This window comes from Erythrolamprus reginae, chromosome 3, assembly GCF_031021105.1.
Source record: "Erythrolamprus reginae isolate rEryReg1 chromosome 3, rEryReg1.hap1, whole genome shotgun sequence".
In the NCBI taxonomy this organism is placed as follows: Eukaryota; Metazoa; Chordata; class Lepidosauria; order Squamata; family Dipsadidae; genus Erythrolamprus; species Erythrolamprus reginae.
In genome coordinates, this window is record NC_091952.1 from 196,285,208 (window position 1) to 196,308,690 (window position 23,483).

The window sequence follows — 23,483 nt, forward strand, 5'->3', positions numbered from 1 at the left end:
GTTGAAGTCCAGATATCTTCCGTAGGGAGTTGGGCGGCATAACAATTGAAGACATAATGATGATGATGGTGGTGGTGGAAATGCCTAGCCGGTAGGAACCTGCAGAGCAAGTCCCTTCGCCCGACACGGATGTGAAAAGCCCGGCAAGACTTACTCATCCGAACCTCCCGCGAGGCCGGCGCGATCCAGCTAGGGATGCTCGCTCAGGCCACGATCTCCTCAAGGGGGCGAATGAAAAAGGCCGAAAGCGGCTCCCTTCGATTCCCCACCCCCCCGCCGGCCTTGCATAACTTCCGCAAAGGCTTCTTCGAAGATGCGGCAGGCGGACGCACGCACGCACGTGCCTGGCGGGTGAGCCTGGCTTCATTCATTGCCGCCTCTCTTTTCTTCCGGGGTTTTAACTTCGGCGGTGCGGCTCCTGGGGTCGGCTGCTCCCGAAGCGGAGGCGAAGCTCCCTCTCCCCCCCCCCCACCGCACGGGCAGGTTTCGTTCTTGGAGCGGAAGATCCGCTGCCCCCCACCCGCTTCCAATCCCCCCTCCCTCCTCGGTGAGTTTTGCAGCAACGCTCAGAATCGCGTGGGCGCAAATCAATTTGACATCATCATCATCATCATCAGCAGCAGCAGCGCGCTGAAAGGTGATCTTATTTGCAAGATGGGAAGGAAGGAAAACAGAGGGATCCTTGTGGGCTGAAATAGATTCGCCTTTCGATCGCGATCCATACACCAGTGTTTTCCAACCTTGGCCACTTGAAGATATCTGGACTTCAACTCCCAGAATTCCCCAGCCAGCATTCGCTGGCTGGGGAATTCTGGGAGTTGAAGTCCAGATATCTTCAAGTGGCCAAGGTTGGGAAACACTGGCATACACGATTCGAACCGATTTCTGTTTCGTTTCTCGAGCTTTCCGCGCTGGGGGAACTGAAGGAAGCGTCATTGAGGCTGCTCCTCCTCCAAGGCAAAAATGGGGTCGGGTTCAGGCACGGTGCTGAGGCGTGATTTGCGGGGGTCGGTGTCACGCGTTTTGCATTGGCGTTGCGGTTGCAGTTTATCGCGGCGGAACTAAGAGCAACCGCTTTTGGGCTTTCCGGCGTTAAAAGATGGGGTGTCCTTTGTCGTGTTTTCATTTAGGTCGTCTGAAAGGTCGCAAAGTTAATGAGAGAAGCTTTGGAGTCTGGCAGTGAATGCTTTCGGATGAGGTGGGGGCATAAGCGCCCCTTTGTGTCTACCATCCCTGCCCTACTCTCTTCTTACCCTTTCCATCACTACTTTCTACTTCTGTTATGTACTACACACTGTAGTAGAATAGAATAGAATAGAATAGAATAGTATTCTTTATTGGCCAAGTATGATTGGACACACAAGGAATTTGTCTTGGTGCATATGCTCTCTGTGTACATAAAAGAAAATATAGATTTCTCAAGAATCATGAGGTACAACACTTAATGATTGTCATAGGGGTCAAATAAGCAATCAGAAAACAATCAATATTAATAAAAATCTTAGGATACAAGCAACAAGTTACAGTCATACAGTCCTAAGTGGGAGGAAAAGGATGATAGAAATGATGAGGAAAAAACTAGTATAAATAGAAGTGCAACTTTTTAGTAAAACATTTGACAGTGTTGAGGGAATTACAGTATTTGCTTAATAGTAATGAAGTTTGGGAAAAAACTGTTTTTGTGTCTAGTTGTCTTGGTGGGCAGTGCTCTGTAGTGACGTTTTGAGGGTAGGAGTTGAAACAGTTTGTGTCCAGGATGCGTGGGATCAGTAAATATTTTCCCTGCCCTCTTTTTGACCCGTGCAGCATACAGGTCCTCAATGGAAGGCAGGTAGGCAGCAGTTGTTTTTTCTGCAGTTCTGATTATCCTCTGAAGTCTGTCAAACTATATTTGTTTGATAGATAGATAGATAGATAGATAGATAGATAGATAGATAGATAGATAGATACTGTAGATAAATAAAGTGAGGCAGAGGAAAATGAGGATTGAAGTACAAGTGAAACTTGAAAAATTAGAATATCGTGCAAAAGTCCGTTGATTTCAGTAATACAACTTAAAAGGTGGAACGTAATGTATGAGAGAGATTCATTACATGCAAGGCAAGATGGTTCAAGGCGTAATTTGTCATGATGGTGGCGATTATGGGGTACAGCTCATGAAAACCCAAAATCCACCATCTCAGAAAATTTTAATTGAGGCAGTAATTGCTGCAAAAGGGTCCCAAACCATGTTTTGAGTACATATGCATGCTTGTACTTTTCAGAGGTCCGATATTGTTCTATGTACAATGCTTGTTTTATTGATTGCATGTAATATTCTAATTTTCTGAGCTGGGGGATTTGGGGTTTTCATGAGCTGTACCCCATAATCATCACAATCATGACAAATCACAGTCTCTCACATATATTACGTTTCACCTTTTAAGTTGCATTACTGAAATCAAGAAACCTTTGCACGACATTCTAATTTTTCGAGGTTCACCTGCATTTGAAATTGTGCCCAACAACCGCTTTGTGCTCCTTTGTTCTGCCTATTTTTAGCCCAGAGTTGCTGTCTACTTCCTGAGGGTGTTTAGTTGTGGGATGTCCAACCTTGGCAACTTTAAGACCTGTGGACTTTGGGAATTCTGGGAATTGAAGCCCACAAGTCTTAAAAGTTGCCATCCCTGGTTTAGCTCAGTGTTTCCCAACCTTGGCAACTTGAAGATATCTGGACTTCAGCTCCCAGAATTCTCCAGCCAGCATTCGCTGGCTGGGGAATTCTGGGAGTTGAAGTCCATATATCTTCAAGTTGCCAAGGTTGGGAAACACTGGTTTAGCTGGTCCTAATGAAAATCATCTTAATATTGAACTGAGTTGACCTAGAGCAGCGTTTCCCAACCGGTGTGCCGCGGCACACTGGTGTGCCGCGAGACATGGCCAGGTGTGCCGCCAAGCTTCAGCTGGGCGGGGCGCTGCCGGTACTTCCGTCCTGGGGCTCCCGCTCGCAGCTGTCTCCTGCTCGATGCCGCGGTTTTCGGCGCTCTCCTGCTGGGCCCCAAAGAAGGAAGGCAGGAAGAAGGAGAGCTCCATTCTTCGCACCTTTTTCCCGCCTTCTTTCTTTGGGGCCCAGCAGGAGAGCGCCGAAAACCGCGGCATCGAGCAGGAGGCGGGGGACAGCTGCGAGTGGGAGCCCCAGGACGGAAGTACCGGCAGCGCCCCGCCCAGCTGGAGCTCCTCTTTCGTCGACGGCAAGTGTCCGATGGGAGTGGGGTGGTGGTGGCCGCAGCGGCCGCAGGCAGTCGGGGGAGATGGCGGCGGCGAGAGGGATCGCTCTCTCTCTCTCTCTCAGCTGACTGCAAGTGGGAGCCCTGATGGTGGCGGTTGGACGTTCTGCTGGACGTCGTACATGCTGGCGCTGCGTGCCTGGCATATACGGTGTCCAGCACCACGTCCAGCTGCCGCCGTCAGGGCTCCCGCTTGCAGTCAGCTGAGAGAGAGAGAGAAAGAGAGACATATAAGAGGCAGAGAGAGAGAGAAAGAGAGACATAGCAAGAGAGGCAGAGAAAGAGAGACAGAGCAAGAAAGAGAGACAGCAAGAGAGGCAGAGAAAGAGAGATAGAGAAAGAGAGAGAGAAAGAGAGACATAGCAAGAGAGGCAGAGAGAGAGAAAAAGACAGAGAGACATAGCAAGAGAAAAAGAGAGACTTAGTAAGAGAGGCACAGAGAGAGAGAGAAAGAGAAAGAAAGAGAGACATAGCAAGAGAGACAGAGAGAAAGAGAGATAGCAAGAGAGGCAAAGAGAAAGAAAGAGACATATAGCAAGACAGTGAAAGAGAGAGAGAGAGAGCAAGAGAGAGAGAAAAAAGCAAGAAAGAGATAGCAAGAGAGACAGAGAGAGAGCAAGGGAGAGAGAAAGACATAGAGGAAGGGAAGGAGGGAGAGAGAAAGAGAGCAAAAAAGAGAGGAAGAAAGAAAGAGGGATGGAGAGAGAATGAAGGGAAGGAAGGAAAAGAGAGAAAGAGGGAGAAATAGAGCGAAAGGGAGGAAGAGAGAGGGGTTTTTTGTCCAAACTTTTCTTTAGCCCGCCCCCCCCCCTTTCAGTGTTCCCCAGGATTTTGAAAATACGAATAATGTGCCACGGCTCAAAAAAGGTTGGGAAACACTGAGTTAGGGTATACAGTGTTCCCTCGGCTTTCGCGGGTTCAAACTTCGCGAATAGCCTATACCACGGTTTTTAAAAAAATATTAGTTAAAAAATACTTCACGATTTCCCCCCCTATACCACGGTTCTTCCTGCCCGATGATGTCATACGTCATCGCCAAACTAATAATTTTTGCAAACAAATAACAAAAAAATAATTATTATTGTTAATAAATAATTATGTTTATAAATATCAGGATCACTAAGTGTTTTATTCAATGGTGAGTACCAGTAATAATGGTGAGTAAATGGTTGTCAAGGGAATGGGAAATGGTAATTTAGGGCTTTAAAATGTTAAGGGATGGCTTGTGATACTGTCCATAGCCAAAAATAGTGTATTTACTTCCGCATCTCTACTTTGCAGAAATTTGACTTTCACGGGCGGTCTTGGAACGCATCCCCCGCAAAAATTGAGGGAACATTGTACAGTGTTCCCTCAATTTTTGCGGGGGATGTGTTCCGAGACCGCCCGCGAAAGAATTTCTGCGAAGTAGAGATGTGGAAATAAATACAGTATTTTTGGCTATGATCAGTATCACAAGCCTGCCTTTAACACTTTAAACCCCTAAATTACAATTTCCCATTCCCTTAGCAACCATTTAGATTATTACTCACCATGTTTATTTATTAAAGTTTATTAAAAAATTTTTATTAAAGGTGGATGAGAGTTTGGCAATGACATATGACGTCATTGGGCAGGAAAAACCGTGGTATAGGGGGGAAAACCGCAAAGTATTTTTTAATTAATATTTTTGAAAAACCGTGGTATAGACTTTTCACGAAGTTCGAACCCACAAGAATCGAGGGAACACTGTAGTCACTAATTCTCTCTAAGAGAAAGTGGTGCGTCTTTACCCTATTTGTAGGCTTCACAAAGTAACAAACCTGTTCTGTCTGGGTGCCCCCAGACGTCAACACCAACTGAAAAAAGCAGCCAGACACGCTGGTAAAAAGCAAAGTCACTTTATATCTTTGAAAACAAACACAGAGAACAAAAACTGTTCTTACAAACTGGAATGCTATGAGGCTTCACAGAAGAGTCACGACGGCCAGACAATACAACAGGCTTCTTGCTGGCACACATACCACTGTAGATAATAAAACCCACGCCTCCCCCAAGTTTTCAGCCTTCGAGGCCACAAACCAGAATCAGAGACGCCAAGGATCGAAGCAAGGTCACAGAACTCCCAAAAGATAACTCTCCACAATACAGGAAGGGCGGGCCTGCCTTTTCAACCTTTCTGAGGAGAACCACACCCAAACCCAGCTGTTGCCTATTAGGGATGGAAATACCTGGCTAATTGTCCCCTTCGTTGGGAGGCCCTTCTCTGCCTCATATCGATGATGGCTTGTGCGTTCTCATCTAAGGAATCCAGGCTACTCGCTGGGGAGAGCTCCCCCCAGGGTCTCAGGCTGTTCTCCCTCCTCTTCGTCCTGGCATTCCTCTTCCCCGTCTGCCTGGTCCTCCTCCTCCTCCTGTTCCTCGTCCTCCCCCTCTGAGCATGGAGCCGGCAGATTTCCAGCCGTTCCCTGAGGAGCCTCAGACTGAATCACAACACAAACCTTATTTGACATAGTAACAAATTCTCCCGCCGGAACGAACAGCCAATCAGGAGACCACATTCAAATCCTGCCCTTAGCAACTCTCTCTGCATATTTAACAAAAAGAAAATGAAGTTCAGTTGCTTCTTGAGAAAATATCTTTGGGATAACCATGAACTAGATGACCCGAGAATCTCCACAGACACTTAGCTCTGCACTTTGGCAGGGCCTAAGTTGCTTTTGGAGTATTCCCAGAGTAGCTTCACTGAGGGTGACAGTAACAGCCAATTTTCTGGCAGTCTGGCTCCTGCTTATCAGTCCTTCCCTCCTCCCCCCCCCCCGTTGCAATTCCCTTTGCAGTGCTGGTTTCCAGGCATGAATACTGTATTAAAGGCACAAAATACTGTATTAAAGGCACAAAAAAGGAACATTCAAGGCAAGGGCTATAGTTTTGCATCAAGGAGGTGAGTTTGTTCAGAAAGGAGGAAGGCATTTTCTATTGGCCCTCCATCCAACCTACATTGTTAATCTTGGTTAGTTTTGATGGGACAAGCCTTATAAAAATAAGGTAAGAATTTTTGACGGTCCCTGGAAATAACCAGAACGGAAAATAACTATCAGTTTGGTTGGACTCCTTTGAAATCCTTGCAACCTACATAAAAAGCACAAAAGGAAAAGAAAGGAAACAGAATGTGCCACCGCTATAGTGATGAATAGAAATTTAATGATTATTTATTTTATTTATTTATTTATTAGATTTGTATGCCGCCCCTCTCCGGAGACTCGGGGCGGCTAACAGCAATAATAAAACAATGTACAATAATAATCCAATAAATACTAAAAATGATTAAAAACCCATTAATATAAAAAACCCAAACATACATACAGACATACCATACATGAAATTGTAAAGGCCTAGGGGGAAAGAGCATCTCAGTTCCCCCATGCCTGGTGGCAGAGGTGGGTTTTAAGTAGCTTACGAAAAGCAAGGAGGGTGGGGGCAATTCTAATCTCTGGGGGGAGTTGGTTCCAGAGGGTCGGGGCTGCCACAGAGAAGGCTCTTCCCCTGGGTCCCGCCAAGCGGCATTGTTTAGTTGACGGGACCCGGAGAGGACCCACTCTGTGGGACCTAACCGGTCACTGGGATTCGTGCAGCAGAAGGCGGTCCCGGAGATAATCTGGTCCGGTGCCATGAAGGGCTTTATAGGTCATAACCAACACTTTGAATTGTGACCGGAAACTGATCGGCAACCAATGCAAACTGCGGAGTGTTGGTGTAACATGGGCATATTTGGGAAAGCCCATGATTGCTCTCGCAGCTGCATATTGTTACAGTGTTGTATTAATTTAAATATGAAAAGATTGACAGCTGTTCTTTTGACAGTTACAGAAAAAAATAAATATTACTCATTCAGTTCTGTTGCTGAGTGATGAGCAGGTAGTCGCAAAGGTGCTTCTTCAAGAGGCACTGGACTTTTTGGGTTTTCTTTGAAGACTTTTCACTTCTCATACAAAAGCTTCTTCAGAGCTGAAGATGATGTCTTCAAAGAAAAACCAGAAAGTCCAGTTGCTTCTTAAAAAAAAACTTTGGGGGCAGCTATTACCTGGATGACTAAGAATCTCCATAGATATTGAGTGGGTGGATAAAACATTGAAAAATCCTTCAGGATTTCAGTGAAGATCTTTTTAGAGTGAAATGGTTTATAGTACAGAATCAGAAAATGTCTGATTTGTAAAGCAATTTGTGGTCAACAGTTTTGAGATCAGAATGGTCTGGTTTAAAGTTCATCCACTTCTGATCCATTCAGAATAGTTATTTTGAAGCCAAAAATTTAAACTAAAAAAACCCCACCAGAAATATTTATATTTCTCAGTTTTTTTAAAAAAAATACACAACTTGGTGATAGATATGTATTTTATTATAATTCATTTAATTTGGTAATTTTAAAAAAAATGTCACTATAAAATATTATAGAGCTATGCCATGCACTTTGGTTCAAAGAATGAAGCTATAAAGTATTAAGTTCAATGGGGCTTCTAACCAAATAATTTTTAAACAATTACTATATGTTCTTATTGCATTGTTGAATTGGGATATATAAGTGAATGAGGCTGGTATTGTAATAATGTAGGTATTCAGTACAGGCCCTTTACAATTTCTTTCCTTGTTTTTTACAGGTCTTTTTGCTGGTGAGAAGAACCCAATGAAATGCACAGTAGTGTACATTTGATCTAGGACATGAAAAAAGGGACATTGGTGATACTTTTATAGCTGGGATGGCAATTCTAGGTTTAAGATCTATAAACGATTATTCTTTGAGAAAAAGAGGAATTTTTATGCTGAAACTTACTTGTTTTAGTCTGCCAGTATTCATTTTCTGTGAATTTTTAATTTATTATGTAGTTATAATTCAATGTCATTGGCCGGAATTGAAAAATCAGGCTCTGGGGACTAATAAACAGAATTCACATTCTGTCTTGAAAACCATCTTTTTATCAGATCCTCATTTGCTTGGTAGAATCAATGGACATTGGTTGGACAAGCTAAGGAGGTAGGAGCCAAAATATCAATAATTTGTTTCTCTTGGTTGTGAAAGATTTGTTGCATGCGGAATAATTAAAGTTACAAACTAAAAAATTATAAGCTGATCATCTACTTTCTAACATTGAATGTTGATTCGGTTTAATATTTATTGTTTTGTTGGAAGGGATCCTTTGGGTCTTCTAGTCCAACCTCCTGCTGGTGCAGGAGACCCTATACCATCCCAGACATATGGCAGTCCAAACTCTTCTTGAAGGTCTCCAGTGTTGGGGTGTTCACAACCTCCGCAGGCAGGCAATTCCACCGGTTGATCGCTCTCACTGTCAGAAAGTTCTTCCTTGTTTCCAGGTTGACTCTCTTCTTGGCCAGCTTCCATCCGTTGCTTCTGGTCTGGCCCTCTGGTATACTGGAAAACAGCGTGACCCCCTCCTCTAAGTGGCAACCCCTCAAGTACCTGCATACTTCTATCATGTCCCCCCTGGTCCTCCTCTTCATTAGATTATCCATGCCCAGTTCCTGCAAACTTTCCTCGTGTTTTGGTTTCCAGTCCCTTTATCATTCTGGTTGCTTTCTTCTGTATTTTTTCCAGAGTTTCAATGTATTTTTGTAGTGTGGAGCCCAAAATTGAATGCAGTGCTCTAGATGTGGTCTGACTAGGGCATTCTAGAGTGGTATTAGTACCTCCTTAGTCCTAGATTGTATCCTTCTGCTGATGCAGCTCAAGATTGTGTTGGCTTTTTTAGCCACCGCTGCTCATTGCTGGCTCATGTTTAGTTGGTTGTCGATCAAGACTCAAGTAATTTGAGAATGTTTGCTCAATTATGAATTTGTGTTGTAATAATTGAAAAGTCATAGTATTTTTTCCCCTGCTGTCTGACTAATCAAGGATAACTTGTTTTACTTTGGGATTATAATAACTTAATGTGTGATTATTTCCTTTCTCTAAAATGTGCATGTTCCACCCTTATAGCTTAGCAGTTTAACTGGTCTCAGGGCGTACCAGGTCATTTCCAATGTACCTTCTTCTAGTTCTTACTTGACAAATGTGATTTTTCCAACACTTTCAAAACAACACTTTTTGAGTGAGTCTTTGTTGTTCTCTAGTGCAGTGTTTCCCAACCTTTCTTGAGCCGTGGTACATTATTCACATTTACAAAATCCTGGGGAATATTGAGCGGGGACCGGGGGGGGGGGGGGGCTAAAAAAAGTTTGGAAAAAAAATCTCTCTCTTCCTCCCTTTTGCTCTATTTCTCTCTCTTCCTCTCTCTCTTCCTTCCTTCCTTTCCCCCCTCTCCATCCCTCTTTGTTTCTCCCTTTCTTCCACTCTTTTTTGCTCTTTCTCTCTCCCTCCTTCCCTCGCTCTATGTCTTTTCCTCACTCTCCTTCCCCCTTTCTCTCCCTCTTGCTTTCTCTTTCTCTCCCCCTTTCTCCCTCTCTTTCTCTTTCTTGCTATCTCTTTCTCTCTTTTTTGCTTTCTCTCCCCCCCCTCTGTTCCCCTCTCCCTCTCTTGCTATCTCTCTTTCTTGCTATCTCTCTCTCTTTTTTGCTTTCTCTCTCCCCCCTCTCTTTCTCTCCCCCTCTTGCTATCTCTTTCTCTCTTTCTTTCTCTCTCTCTTTCTCGTACACCACGCCGCAGCAGCTGCATTGGGCAGTAGCCATGGGGCGGCGGCAGGGTGGTCAGCTGTGAGGCGGAGCTCCGGAACGGAGGCACTGACGACGGCGGCTGGACATGTTGCTAGACGCCGTACATGCTGGCGTTGCGTTGGGCATGGGCATGGGGCTGGAGCCTCCATCCCTGTCCAGCCAGCAGGCAAGTGCCAGCCACGCAATGCCAGCATGCACGGCGTACAGCAACATGTCCAACCGCCACCGTCGGTGTCTCTGTCCTGGAGTTCTGGCTCGCAGCCGACCACCCTGCCGCCGCCCAGCGGCTATTGCCCTGTGCCGCTGCTGCCGCCGCCCTCCCTCCAGGCCCCAAAGTTCACCTGCTGCTGCTGCCAGGGAAGCTCCAGCTGGGTGGGGCGCTGCAGCTGCCGGAAAACTTGGAAGGCTCAAAGAAGGAAGCTCAGCTTCCGGTCTCACAACTTTTTGCTCTTCGCACTCTCAGCAAAAAGTTGCGAGACCAGAAGCTGAGCTTCCTTCTTCGCGGCACACCTGGCCATGTCTCGCGGCACACTAGTGTGCCGCGGCACACTGGTTGGAAAACACTGCTCTAGTGTAAGCAAAATCCTAAAATGTAGATGTTTATTTCAGGTTATTAAAAATGATATTCCATACAATCTTAAAAGACCACTACATATCCAGCTGCTTTTAATCCAGATTTTATAATTGCTTTGTAATATTTGTAATGTTAATTAACAGATAGTGATTTTGTATTTTCCCCCCCTTGCTAGGGAATGGCAAATGGAGAGGGCCTTCCAAACTGCCCTTTGGCTTCTGCAGCCAGAAGTAGTCTTTATCTTGGGCGATATCTTTGATGAAGGAAAATGGAGCTCTTCCCAGGTTTATGTTCCTGAATTGGTCTAAATAGATGCTTTTAATAAGTGAATAAAAGCCCAAGGCCAACAGTAGTTACAGTTCTTAATTAGAATCTTAATTATTAGCATAGCATTTAGACTTATATACCGCTTCATACTGCTTTCACATCTCTCTCTAAGCAGTTTACAGAATCAGCATATTGCCCCCAACAATCTGGGTCCTCATTTAACCCACCTCAGAAGGATGGAAGGCTGAGTCAACCTTGAGCCGGTGGTGAGATTTGAACTGCTGAACTTCAGATAGCAGTTAGCTGAAGTAGCCTGTAGTGCTGAACTTTAACCACTGTGTCACCCTGGCTCAAATGAAATGAATCATTTCGTTTCATTAAATGAAAGTTGTTTATGATTATGGAAGCATTGTCAGTATTTAAGTTTGTATTTATAGATGGTACTTTGCATAATAGATATGCCAACTGAGAGAATATTGGCAGTATTGACGTCAGATCTTTTACCACAGACAACTTTTGTGTATTATTGCAAGTTCCTAGAAGTTGCATTTTAAAATGAACCTTAACAGTTCCCATTTTTTGGTCCTACATACCAACGCAAATGCAGTTGTAATATTTTATTTTCTTAATTAACTAGTTTACTAAAGTATTCAGATAATTCAAGTACAAATACAATATGTGTATTAGGAAAATGTGGACAGAGAAAAATGCAGATGAAGTTTGTGTAGGTCTGTGAGAAGAAAAAACAACAAATTAATAAAGAAATAGAATAAAAAATGAGAAAAAAGAGCAACTGTATAAAATTGAATTTGAGATTTGTGGTTCCTACAGCAGTAGTGATTAAATTCATCAGCTAGTAAGAGGATATCCATACGTTATTATGTTTATGTTTATTTAGATTTGTATGCCGCCCCTCTCCGCAGACTCGGGGCGGCTCACAACAAAGTGAAAAACAATTTACAACAAATCTAAATTTCTACTAAAAACATTTAAAAAACCCCATTTTCTAAACACACATACATACACACATACCATTTATAAATTGTATATGCCCGGGGGAGATGTCTTAGTTCCCCCATGCCTGACGACACAGGTGGGTCTTAAGGAGCTTACGAAAGGCAAGGAGAGTAGGGGCAGTTCTAATCTCCGGGGGGAGTTGGTTCTAGAGGGCCGGGGCCGCCACAGAGAAGGCTCTTCCCCTGGGGCCCGCCAACCGACATTGTTTAGTTGACGGGACCCGGAGAAGGCCCACTCTGTGGGACCTAATCGGTCGCTGGGATTCGTGCGGCAGCAGGCGGTCTCGGAGATATTCTGGTCCAGTGCCATGAAGGGCTTTAAAGGTCATAACCAAGTGTTTCTTTTAATGTGAAACACATTGCAGTTTTTCCCCAATGATCAATGTAAAATTCAGTAGATGTCTTGGATAGATTATTTTTATGGCATTGAAACCAAATTTCAGAACACTGTTAAGAAAATGAACTGTGGGTTGGGGTAAATTGGATACATTATGGACAAATAGGAGTAATAAATAAAAATAAAATATGTAGAAATCTATGTTGAGTTGAAAAAGTTTTTTATGGTTCTAAGAATTACTCTAATATATTAGTATCTAAACAATCAACAGCCCAACATGGGGGAAAAATAACATGAGCTGTGTATTTAAAGAAATTAACTGGTGCCTTTCGAGATTTATTTTTTCAGAATACAATGTAGGAAATAATTTGTTTTACTTTTTAATATATAAAAATGAATTTCAATATAAATATTATGGAATTGCTTGCTTTATCACAAGACATGGTCCACTGACCTTTATTCTTAAATAATAAGAACAAAAACCTAAAAGTAATAATCAGTATTTATTTTTATTTAAACAAGCTAGTCTTTAAATTTTTAAACATATTTTTTGCAGGCCTGGCTAGATGATGTTGGGCGCTATCAAAAAATATTTTGGCATCCAGACCACACAGAAGTATTTGGTATTGTTGGCAATCATGACATTGGCTTTCATTATGAGTGAGCATTTTCTTTAAAATTGTGGGATATAGTTTAAAATGTTGGTTTGTAGTTTTATTACAGTATAATGAAATGCTGTGTCTTTTATTATACGCGCCTAGGATGACAGCTTTCAAGTTGGAACGTTTCTCCAAAGTTTTCAACTTCTCTTCAGAAAAAATAATAACTCGGAAAGGAATAAAGTGAGTATAACTTTTTTTTAAATTTACAGGGATTTTTATTATTGTGCCTGGTCTTTATAACTGGGGATTAACAAAAATGTCAGTTTCATGATAGCATCACATTTATTTATTTATTTATTTTATTTATTTATTATTTAGATTTGTATGCCGCCCCTCTCCGCAGACATTACATTTTATTTATGGGGGGGGTTCGTTATTTTATTTTTAAATATATTTCTGCTGGAAGGATAAGAAGTGTTGCTTGTGATCTGTCATCATCGTCCCCCCCCCCGGCCAAAAAAATCTGGTATTAATTTCTTAGCCATATGAAATACAGTAATTATATTTATAAAATTTGTTCTAATTCTACTCTTAACATTTGCGTTTTAATTGAACTACAGCCCTTTATATAGAATATATATATAATTTCCTGTTATTATAAACAGTACTTTAAGATTCTGCATGGTTTAAACTCCATTTTTGTATCACCATTAATGCCTAGTAACCAATGATACATTGATTGTGTTTTGCCAAGTTAACATTTAAGACAGAATCCTGTGAAGCTTCAGTGTTAAGATCAATATTTAGGATTTTATGATTCCACTATGAGGATTATTTTTCTTCCTTAATTATTCACTACTTTGGGCAGGTTCTAAGCAAACCCAGGGAGAATTCAACTCTTATTTGTAACATATCCCTCCTTTTCTGTTGTAACCCAAAGATATTATGTATAATAGAAATAAGTATCTGATGGAAAGAAATTTATTCTGCATCTTCCCAAGCCTCTTTGGAAGATGGAAATCCACTTGAGCACATTAGAAATATAATCAGTGGGGAAGTCTTATGATGTGTAGGTTTACTTTCCAAGATAGGGAATCTTCTAATTTATTGGCAGTAACTTACATATTTCCTTCTTATATTCTTAGCTTTCTAGTAGTGAATAGTGTTGCTCTTGAAGGTGATGGGTGTATAATTTGCAGAACAGCAGAAGCCAAACTCCTTGAACTTTCCCACCAACTGAATTGCTCATTGAAGGTAGGCATATAATGATTTTTGGGAAAGCTTATCAAGGTAAAGAACAACTCATCTAGAATTATTTTAAACTAAGCCCTTCCCAAATTATTAGTCCAGTGCACTCACAAGCTTTTAGCAAATCTCTGTCTTTTCCTCTAAAAATGTGTTTTGTTCATTGAAATTAATGAGAAAGCCCTTATGCTTGAAGGTTTATTTATTTATTTTATTTATTCAATTTTTATGCCGCCTTTCTCCTTAGATTCAGGGCGGCTTACAACATGTTAGCAATAGCAATTTTTAAAATAGAGCTAGGCTATTGCCCCCACAATCCGGGTCCTCATTTTACCCACCTCGGAAGGATGGAAGGCTGAGCCAACCTTGAGCCGGTGATGAGATTTGAACCGCTGACCTTCAGATCTATAAGTCAGCTTCAGTGGCCTGCAGTACAGCACTCTACCTGCTGCGCCACCCCGGCTCAAATGTCCTTGGGCATTGGGAAAACCAGAATGAAATTGTGGATATGAATAGAATAGCAGTGCTATCAAATCTGCTGTTCTTTAGTATTGTAATCATCTTCAGAAATCTCTTTTGTCTGAATTCAGTAGATGGAGAGAGCCTTTTTTGAAATTATACTAATTTATGGATTTCTCAACCCTACAGCACTTCCCAATACAAACCCTTGATACAACAGGGCTTAACTTTTTTTTAAAATCTGAAAATTTTATATCTGTGAAATTATTAAGAACTGAAGGTGGCACTCTTAGAGCTCCTTCCTCTGTAATGGGTTGAGAGTAACTTTGAACAGAAGTAGGAGTAACCGAGTCTTACTGTCAGATGAAATAAATTTTAGAGACAGAATTGTAATTTAAGAAAGCATCTCAGGCTTGGAAACAACCCCCCCCCCAGTTCCCTTGAAGATAAAGGGAGGGAGGGGGGAAGCATATTCACATTTGTAGATTTTATTACCCTAACCTCATTAAGAAAAGTAGTGGTGTTGTGGTTGGCTGTGGGCCAGCTCCTGCTCCAAGGACTGTGGGGATTGATGTGGGAGAATCCTCACATTATCAGAGGCCGGTTTTACTGCCAACAGCTTCCGACAGTGAAGTGTCTGTGTCAGGGGAAGATTCTGGAAGTAAAGTAGGATCCATGGAGGAGGTAATTACAGGCAGCCCATTAGCTAATAACCCCTTAGTGAACCATCATCGTCATTATCATCGTTAGATTCAGAAGAGGAAGTATTCATAGATGTTCGCAGATGCAAGTTGATGTCAAGGAAGGAACAACTAAGCTATTATTATAAGAAATAAGGGAGAACACCTGTGGTTGGGGGCAATTAGGCTAATGGGGCTGCTGATAAATTGCCAGCGTTGTTGCCTCTCGGCGTGGGAGATTATCCATTTGGAGAGAGAACTGTGTTTTATGTCAGGATTTTACCAGGCCTCTTTGAACTGTTTCAGGATTTTACCAGAACTCTTGGACTAATTCACAGTTAAGTTTGGCTTGAGGATTCTCGAAGGGGTGGTGGTGGCTGTGACGTCTTCACAGCTACCTTTATCTGTTTTGCTTTTGTTTTGGCTTATCACAGCCTTCAAAGTTTGTGGTTTGTGGGAGAGCACTTGCTGATAAAAGTGCATTTGGACAGTATTTTTCCTTTGTGATGAACTGCCTTTGTTTACTTTGCAAGAGTGTGTGTTTGAATTTCCACTTCAGCCTTAATTGGGGCTTGTACAGTGACGCCCGGCATAACAAGTATTAGCATTCAAAATTTTGGTTTCCTACTCTGATCTATCTAGGAGGGCTGACACCTTCAGTACTTACGACTGCTTTCTTTTTTGTGTACTGTTTGCATAGACATTGTTCTAAAACCTCCTGGGAGTTTCTGCTAAAATATGCTTACACATCTTGCAGACATTTTCTGTATGTAACTCAAGTGGTACCTAAAACTGACTCACCTGTTGTTTGAACATGAGAGAGGTACCTTCTTTTATTACATCATTTTATATAGCTGCATCATCCCTTCAATTCTAATGAAATATTAAAAGCTTTCCTTAAAAACCATGAGGATTTTTTTATTGGTTGCTCTGTGTAAGGTACGTATTAAATAATTTCAGATTTTTGTTGTTGGCAGGCACAAAATCAACGTAAAAAAAGCTGTAGTAATGTGGATAAGGTTCCAGCCTCTGCTCCAATTCTATTGCAGGTATGTTGGAAGACACCGATAGAATGAGATCTCTGCACTTTATTTGCCATGTATATTGAGAAACTTCATCTGGAACTGTTTTGTACTTTTAATTCTTCTCAGCATTATCCTCTTTATAGAAGAAGTGACTCAGAATGTATAGGAGAAGATTCTGTTCCCCTGGAGAAAAAAAATGACCTCTTTCGAGAGAAATATGATGTGCTTTCTCAGGAAGCTTCCAAGAAGGTATTTGTTTTGACCAGAGGCTTTGCATTATTGTGTTAACTGTTGAGTTGTGCTAACAAAGAAAAACAGATTTTTTCCTTTTAGATGTTGCCCAGTAGAATATCTTTTTTTAACAGAATATTTACAGACAATGTTTATAGCACACATTGCTGTAAGTACAGTCACAAAGTAACCTATGTAAGAGGGGCTTTCCTTCGTCTTCAAGACATCTGGAGTTTGGGAGACATTCTTCCTCTTATGAAAAATGACAGCATATTGTATGTTTCACTACATACAAATAGACAAAGGGTAGGGAACAGGCTAAATAGAATAATTCATGGTGGTTGAGTGTAAATGAAGAGTTGAGATTGGGTATAGAAACATAGAAGTCTGACGGCAGAAAAAGACCTCATGGTCCATCTAGTCTGCCCTTATACTATTTTCTGTATTTTATCTTAGGATGGATATATGTTTATCCCAGGCATGTTTAAATTCAGTTACTGTGGATTTATCTACCACGTCTGCTGGAAGTTTGTTCCAAAGATCTACTACTCTTTCAGTAAAATAATATTTTCTCATGTTGCTTTTGATCTTTCCCCCAACTAACTTCAGATTGTGTCCCCTTGTTCTTGTGTTCACTTTCCTATTAAAAACACTTCCCTCCTGGACCTTATTTAACCCTTTAATATATTTAAATGTTTCGATCATATCCCCCCTTTTCCTTCTGTCCTCCAGACTATACAGATTGAGTTCATTAAGTCTTTCCTGATACGTTTTATGCTTAAGACCTTCCACCATTCTTGTAGCCCATCTTTGGACCCGTTCAATTTTGTCAATATCTTTTTGTAGGTGAGGTCTCCAGAACTGAACACAGTATTCCAAATGTGGTCTCACCAGTATGCTGTTCAAGTGCTTCATGTATTATGAAAGCACTGACTAAATAAACCCCCGATCATGGAGAATCTACTGTCCCTAGCTTCATTTTCCCAAACAACCAAAATATCTAAGATTAATCTATGCTTCTGGTTGTTAAGAATTTTCCGGAGCTCCAATTTTGAACGAAAGAAATCTTACAAGGCAGGTCTGCAATTTTGAGTCTTTGTGGCTCAAAAAGCTGCTAGGTGGGAAAGTTTGAAATCTGAGTTCCAACATATTTGAGAAGTACCATGAAGCAAAAAGTATTTTAGCTTGGCAGTGAAAATCATCAAGCATATCATCCCTAGCATGCTTATTTGTTCATGATATGCCAGACTGAATTCAACATTATGTAATGGTTTCCCGAGCCCTAGTAAGTCAAAGATTCCTGTGTAATGCAGAACCATTCTTCTCCCAAAGATGTGGTGGACAAGTCTCAAAACTGCGTTACCCTATTTTCAGATTTTTCCTCCCTAAAAGAGGCTGAAAATTTGGCTGTGTCTTATATTCTGAGTGTAGCTTTTTTCAAAGCTTCCCCCCCCCCCCCTAGCCCTAACTAGGTGCTAACAATCTTCCCAGCTCTTACCTTGCAGGCTCTTACATTGTTACTCTCTGTGAAGAATGTTTTTCTAGCCCTAAGTCTTTGTAGGCTTTTTTTCATTGCTCTTCTTGCTCCGAATAATTTTCTTTCCAGCCCTAACAAAGTGCTAATGGCTTGCAGGCTCTTCATTGTTAATCTTTTTGAATAAGTTTTTTTTAAAGCCCTAACCAGGGGATAAAACAATGTGCTGAAGCTGACTAGATTAAGGACGCTAGCCAGATTGCCCCCCCCTATTTTCCTCCCCCAAAATTAAGGTGCCTCTTATACTCTGAGAAATACGGTATTTCTGATATTACTGAGGCAATCTGATAATACTGGATGGATAACAACTCTAGTACTATTTAAAATGAGTGAGGGGAAACTGAAAGCAAGATGTGCTGTATGGCGGAGTTATTAAAGTAGAAATGGTAACAGTGCTGTTTTATTCCACTTTATAGCTATTGTGGTGGTTTCATCCTCGGTTGATTCTGAGTGGTCATACCCATAGTGCCTGTGAAGTGCTTCATAACGGTAAAATTCATGAAATCAGCGTTCCATCATTCAGTTGGAGGAACAGAAACAACCCTAGTTTCATAATGGTAAATTTAAATAATGTTTATTTTATCAGATATTTTTTTATAATATAAATCAACATAGCAATCAGCTATTTTCTCAGACTGATGCTACCTGTAAAAAAAAAAAAAAAAGCAAAACAGAACAGCTCCTTCCATCCTCTCCAAAAGTACACTTAAGTTGAATACAAAGCACCCGCTTTATAAAGCACATACACATGGAGAGCCGTCTAGCTTGTAGAGTGAAAAGTAAGGTTTATGGTCTACAATTCTAAAATGCAAGCATATTTAGTACGTTTCTATAAAGAGGATGCAGTGTAAACAATCTGACTACAACAATCGTCAGTAGTCTGCAACAAACAATTTCGAGACTTGTTTTTGCTTGACTGATTTATTCACAAGACCACATTTTCCCTCTGGGATTCTTTGTTTTTCAAAAGTGCAAATTATATTATAGGGCAGCAAAATTCTATTCAGAGGAACTTAATTCACAGTTTGCTTTGGGTATACTAGATTACAATTCTTAATAAACCCGGAGCACAACAAAAATTATTGGTTTTAAGCTTGTTTTAAATGGTTATGCTATCTTCAAAATTGGTTCTACACTAACCTTACTTTTTCGACTCCTTGAGCTTCAGGAAAGGCAAAGCAATTATAGCTCTATTGTAATTTTGAATTCATAGACAAAAATCCGTCTCATTTTAGGTAACATGACTAAATTGTTCTCTTAGAGAAGCATACTTCCACCTATATTTTGTTTAAAGTCCTTATTTAACAAATAATCTAGAAGGTCATGTTTGTAGCACTCTGGACACGTGGATGCCTACCTATGGGGCTAGATTATCTATAATCTCACTCCCTTCCCAATTCTATAAGAATAGAGCTACGTTGTATTTTAGTTCATGCAATTTCAAATGCTTGGTTCCCCCAATTATATAGCAACCATTAGTATAATTGAGGGTTTTAATCTGTTAACTATACAAATCTTCCCTTGTCCGGTCAAACAACAACTGTTGTGTTCTGGAAAGTCCTTTTTCACATGGCACAAAATGTTCACACAGAGCAGTTCAGTGTTTAATTGCAAAACAACTATCACTAGAAGTTTTAGAGTTGTCTGCATCTCTTGAACCATGAACAATTTAAAGTACTGCTACTTTAAGAAGAACTCAGCTTCCCTTTCCCTTAATAGAGTCTTCAATATCTACAGCCATTTGCTGCAGGCCTTCTAAACTCTTGCTTCCATTTTTCAGGGCAGCATAACATCAACAGAGATCTTCCTCTACAAGTGCTTTCTTCCATACGAGACCACAGTAATAACCATTTACTGTACAGCAGCATCTGTGCTGGTGGTCCTCATACTGGCTCACTTTCAGCCCTTTCTTTCCCCTTACCATTTTGTTCAGCGTTTAATCACTAAGTATAAAGCACTATGAAAAGTCAGACACTTGGAATCAGTCACTGACACACCAAAGCTAAAGAACAATCCATCAGACTACATTCATGCCAGCAAATGCGTACTTGAATTGCTAGCCCAAAGGCAAACTGCTCTTACAGACAGAAAGCTCTAAGACAGTTGATAGGACTTCTTTTTTTAACTACAGGATAAAGTAACTGCTTCATGCTGTACAAAAATATTGTAATCTACAATCAAATGAATGGTTTTCTTGCTAAAGGATTTTTTTTTGTATCAAATATGTATATTAAAAGTTTGTAACTGTACACTAAGCTCTACAAGCCTCCTTTTGTGTCTGCACTAGTGCCCTATGCTGTTAGAGGCTCAGTCTTTGTAATAGAAAAAAGAATTTTAAAGTGTTATTGCTGCGTGACCATCTGAAGTGGTACTTCATTTCCTTGATATCAGCAATACAAGATGTAGTTATTGTACAGCAAGGTATTACCAAAATAGAAGCAAAACATAATTATAATAGCTGACATAATTTTCTACCCTCATGAGTCACTTTTAAATTCGATGTAAGTAGTTTTAGATGGTAGTCACGTGACAGCATGAACAAAAAATACGTTTGCTAATAGGTTTGCAGAGTATTGGCAAACCAGGTAGAAAACTGAGAAGCCTTTTGCACATTCAGAATAAGGGTGTGCACTCTGTATCCATGAACACATGGACTGAAGCTTGGTTGACCATTTCTCCTGGAATAAGATGTACACAACTACTGTTAGATTCACACAGAGTTTTTATGGTATGACTCAGTTGCGTGACTGACTATTTCCCCCCAAGAGAAATAAACCTTACCAGAAAACTTTGCATTCCGTTCCTAAATGTTTAAGTCCTATCTGATTAATAGCATTAAATAGTGCTTAAATAGCATTTTAAAAAGTGCTGAAGTATGCAACTTAAAAAGGCATTATAAATTAAGTTGCAGAAATTTATAGACTTGTTTTTCTTCATCTATTTATAAAAACTTTAAAAGAGAATTTTATTCAGTAAAGGAGAGTTTAGGTTAGCCTTCCTCAGCATGTTGTCCACCTAAGAATTGAGACGACAGATCCCAAAATTTCCAGACATGCTGGAAAGAATTCTGGAAGTTGTAAACAAAATCTATTTGGAGCACATTAGATTAAAATTGTACGAACGACAGAATATAATCTGTGATATTTGCAGCAAACGAAGAAGGGTTACAATTATAACTCTACCGCATTCCTTTAAATAACAGAACCATCCTTTTTTAAAAAAAAAAACACGCAATAGTGTACATTTTCACTGCTTTGCTTTTAGAGGAAATATGAATCTTTAGACTGGTATGTCTTCATCATATCAAAATAAGTATCTTTCAATCATCTTGGAAACATAACAAGGTTATGACTTTATACAGTATGTCAAAGTACCAGTTTCGGAGTGGATCTAAAATGCTTCAAAATCAAGAGTATTTTGACAGATTAGTAGCCCGAATGCTCAATTCTTTTGCAGCGATACAATCGTTTCTAAGTTTCTAAAAGTGATCTGGGGTAATATATGCAATAAACATGCCTTCCTAATTTAAAAATAGTTTCACGTTATGTCATCAAAATATTTTAAGAGTAATTTATCTTCATAGCAAAAGGCAAAGATAATCCAGATGTTATAAGCTATGAAGTTCTGAATTTGTTATTGCATCTACAAATTTTAAATATTTGTACAGATTTTCTCAGGCACTGGAAACTGTACTCTGACATAATGCCTATGTATAAAATATAAAACAATCTCATAGTTATTGAGAAAGGCATGCCTTATTGCTACACCAATCCTTGGTTTTATGCTGAACTGTACCACAACTTATTTTGTGAATGTCATTTGCATAAATTATTCAAGTTTGAAAAAAACATTATGATTCTACAATATTTAAAATTAAATCATTTTCTAAGATCTGTTTATTAAGAGAAATAAATACGTCATTTTGTAATTCTCTTAGGCCAAACACAAGGATTACACCTTTTTCTTTCTTGCAATTTGCACAATAAAAGCAGCTGTTGCAACAAAGATTGGGGGGGGGGGAGAAGTATCTAATGGTGCCTTTACACATTCACAATCTGCAATTGTGAAGGGTTTATGAATGACCAAAGAATTACTGAACATAGTCTTAAAAGTAAAACAAGATATTCCCAGGAAACTAACACCAGGTTGCAATTTGGACACTTAAATCAATTTTTAAAGCTGAGTATGAAAGGCTATTGCTGCCACAGTTGCAGCAATTACTTACTTGGAAAGTTAATATGACTAAAATTTGCATAATTTATAATTTTTATACTAAAGAACATTTTATATAAATCAGAAAAAAACCCCTAAACTCTACGGAGTTTTTTTCAAACCTCCAGTCACTGCTGTAGGTAGAGTTGACATCAAGCTGTACAGCGCAATCAAAAACATACTTACATCTTAGCTCATTTTACAGGTACAGCCATAATCAAGGCACAAAGATCTTCTACAAGTATTTTCTTCAATAAAATTGTACAAAATAATATTACACTTTACAGTCTGTACAATATAATAAACCAGCAGTAAAACAAAAAAATATATATTATATATATTATATATATATATTATATATATATTTATATTTTTATAGAAGACTGGTGTCCAAAAATGATCTAAATTAATTGAATCATTTGTGGACAGAAGAAGTATGGTATGTGAAGGTGAATTTTCTGCCTAAATGCAACAGGCTGAAAAAGTAGCTCTAAATTTAAACGCCTGAGGTGTAAAGAGACTCTTAGCTCCAAACCTCCCAAAATTGCCTACCTACTCTATTCCTGGGCCAACAATGGCTTAGAAGAGGAGGTCACTTCATCAGTTGACCTGCAACTCAGTTCGTTAAAAACTCAGTGTAATAAATATCATAGTGCTGCTACATCATGCATGTATACATCCCCAACAGTATTTTCTAATTCTGAAGCAAAGTGCATTATTCCCTTTCTTTCTGTCTAGCAAATACTCTTCAGTGTCATGACACAAAAGGAACCCCCAAAAAACATTCTAGGTATGTCACAGTGTCATCTAACTAGCAGATACCAGCTTGAACTAACAAGTCTGCTGAAAAAAAATTAGCAGACTATGTCCAATTAATTAAACATAAACAAAAATGTACAACCAAACCAAAGGAAACAGAGGTAGCCAAAGACTTCAGTGGAATGACAAAGAAGTGGCATACAAAAATAAAACACACATATTGTCCCTAAAGCATGGGCTGGCTAGAAAGTCTAATAAAAGTAAACGAACTGAGGAGGCAGATGGATCTAGTATCTCTTCCTCTACTTCATCTGAGGAAGCCAAGAAAGAAAGATGCTTAAAACCACGGACTCCAGGGTGTCCTTAATTACAATAGTTCATACTGGCGAAGATGCATTCTCTGAATGATGTCTCTACAATCATTGAACACTCTCCGAATATTCTCTGTGTCAATTGCACATGTGAAATGTGGATAGCAATAATGCTTTCCATCTCCGGTTGCCGTACTTATTCGCTGTAAGAGATAATGAAAAAGTTGCTGAAAACAAAGTTGGGTAAAAGCACTTCTGGGAAAGGACAGCAAGATGTGGGAAGACTTGATTAATGTAGCACCACCTCAAGCTAACGTTTC

At 40.1% G+C, this 23,483-nt stretch overlaps 2 protein-coding genes across 7 annotated transcripts in view; one reads left to right on the forward strand and one right to left on the reverse strand.

Annotated features, from left to right (window-relative positions):
- Window positions 1-177: 177 nt before the first annotated feature.
- On the forward strand, window positions 178-20,130 carry MPPE1 (metallophosphoesterase 1). Of its 4 annotated transcripts, none has more exons than XM_070747515.1 (10): window positions 178-637; window positions 7,904-8,277; window positions 10,661-10,769; window positions 12,662-12,765; window positions 12,867-12,947; window positions 13,853-13,961; window positions 16,069-16,140; window positions 16,243-16,365; window positions 18,298-18,438; window positions 19,662-20,130. In XM_070747515.1, exons 2-10 carry the CDS (start codon window positions 8,003-8,005, stop codon window positions 19,842-19,844), a joined length of 1,197 nt encoding a protein of 398 aa, XP_070603616.1. In that variant the 5' UTR covers window positions 178-637; window positions 7,904-8,002; the 3' UTR covers window positions 19,845-20,130. The 4 variants fall into 4 exon arrangements, with proteins under 4 accessions (XP_070603616.1, XP_070603617.1, XP_070603619.1 ...); XM_070747516.1 differs by having other exon boundaries at window positions 315-547; XM_070747518.1 differs by having other exon boundaries at window positions 333-351.
- Window positions 18,439-23,483, reverse strand: part of GNAL (G protein subunit alpha L) — a 165,010-nt gene continuing 159,965 nt past the window's right edge. For all 3 annotated transcript variants that reach the window (XM_070747511.1, XM_070747514.1, XM_070747513.1), the window contains exon 12: window positions 18,439-23,366. In XM_070747511.1, the coding sequence (XP_070603612.1) occupies window positions 23,220-23,366 (147 nt within the window). In that variant the 3' untranslated portion in view covers window positions 18,439-23,219. The remainder of the gene's footprint in view (window positions 23,367-23,483) is intronic.

What these genes read in the sequence shown, in the direction of transcription:
- MPPE1 (XM_070747515.1), top strand. Translation starts at nt 8,003, where the DNA reads ATGGCAATTCTAGGTTTAAGATCTATAAACGATTATTCTTTGAGAAAA. An exon ending in ATAACTCGGAAAGGAATAAA is followed by an intron (nt 12,948 to 13,852) that starts GTGAGTATAACT and finishes TTATATTCTTAG; the next exon opens with CTTTCTAGTAGTGAATAGTG. An exon ending in AACTGAATTGCTCATTGAAG is followed by an intron (nt 13,962 to 16,068) that starts GTAGGCATATAA and finishes TGTTGTTGGCAG; the next exon opens with GCACAAAATCAACGTAAAAA.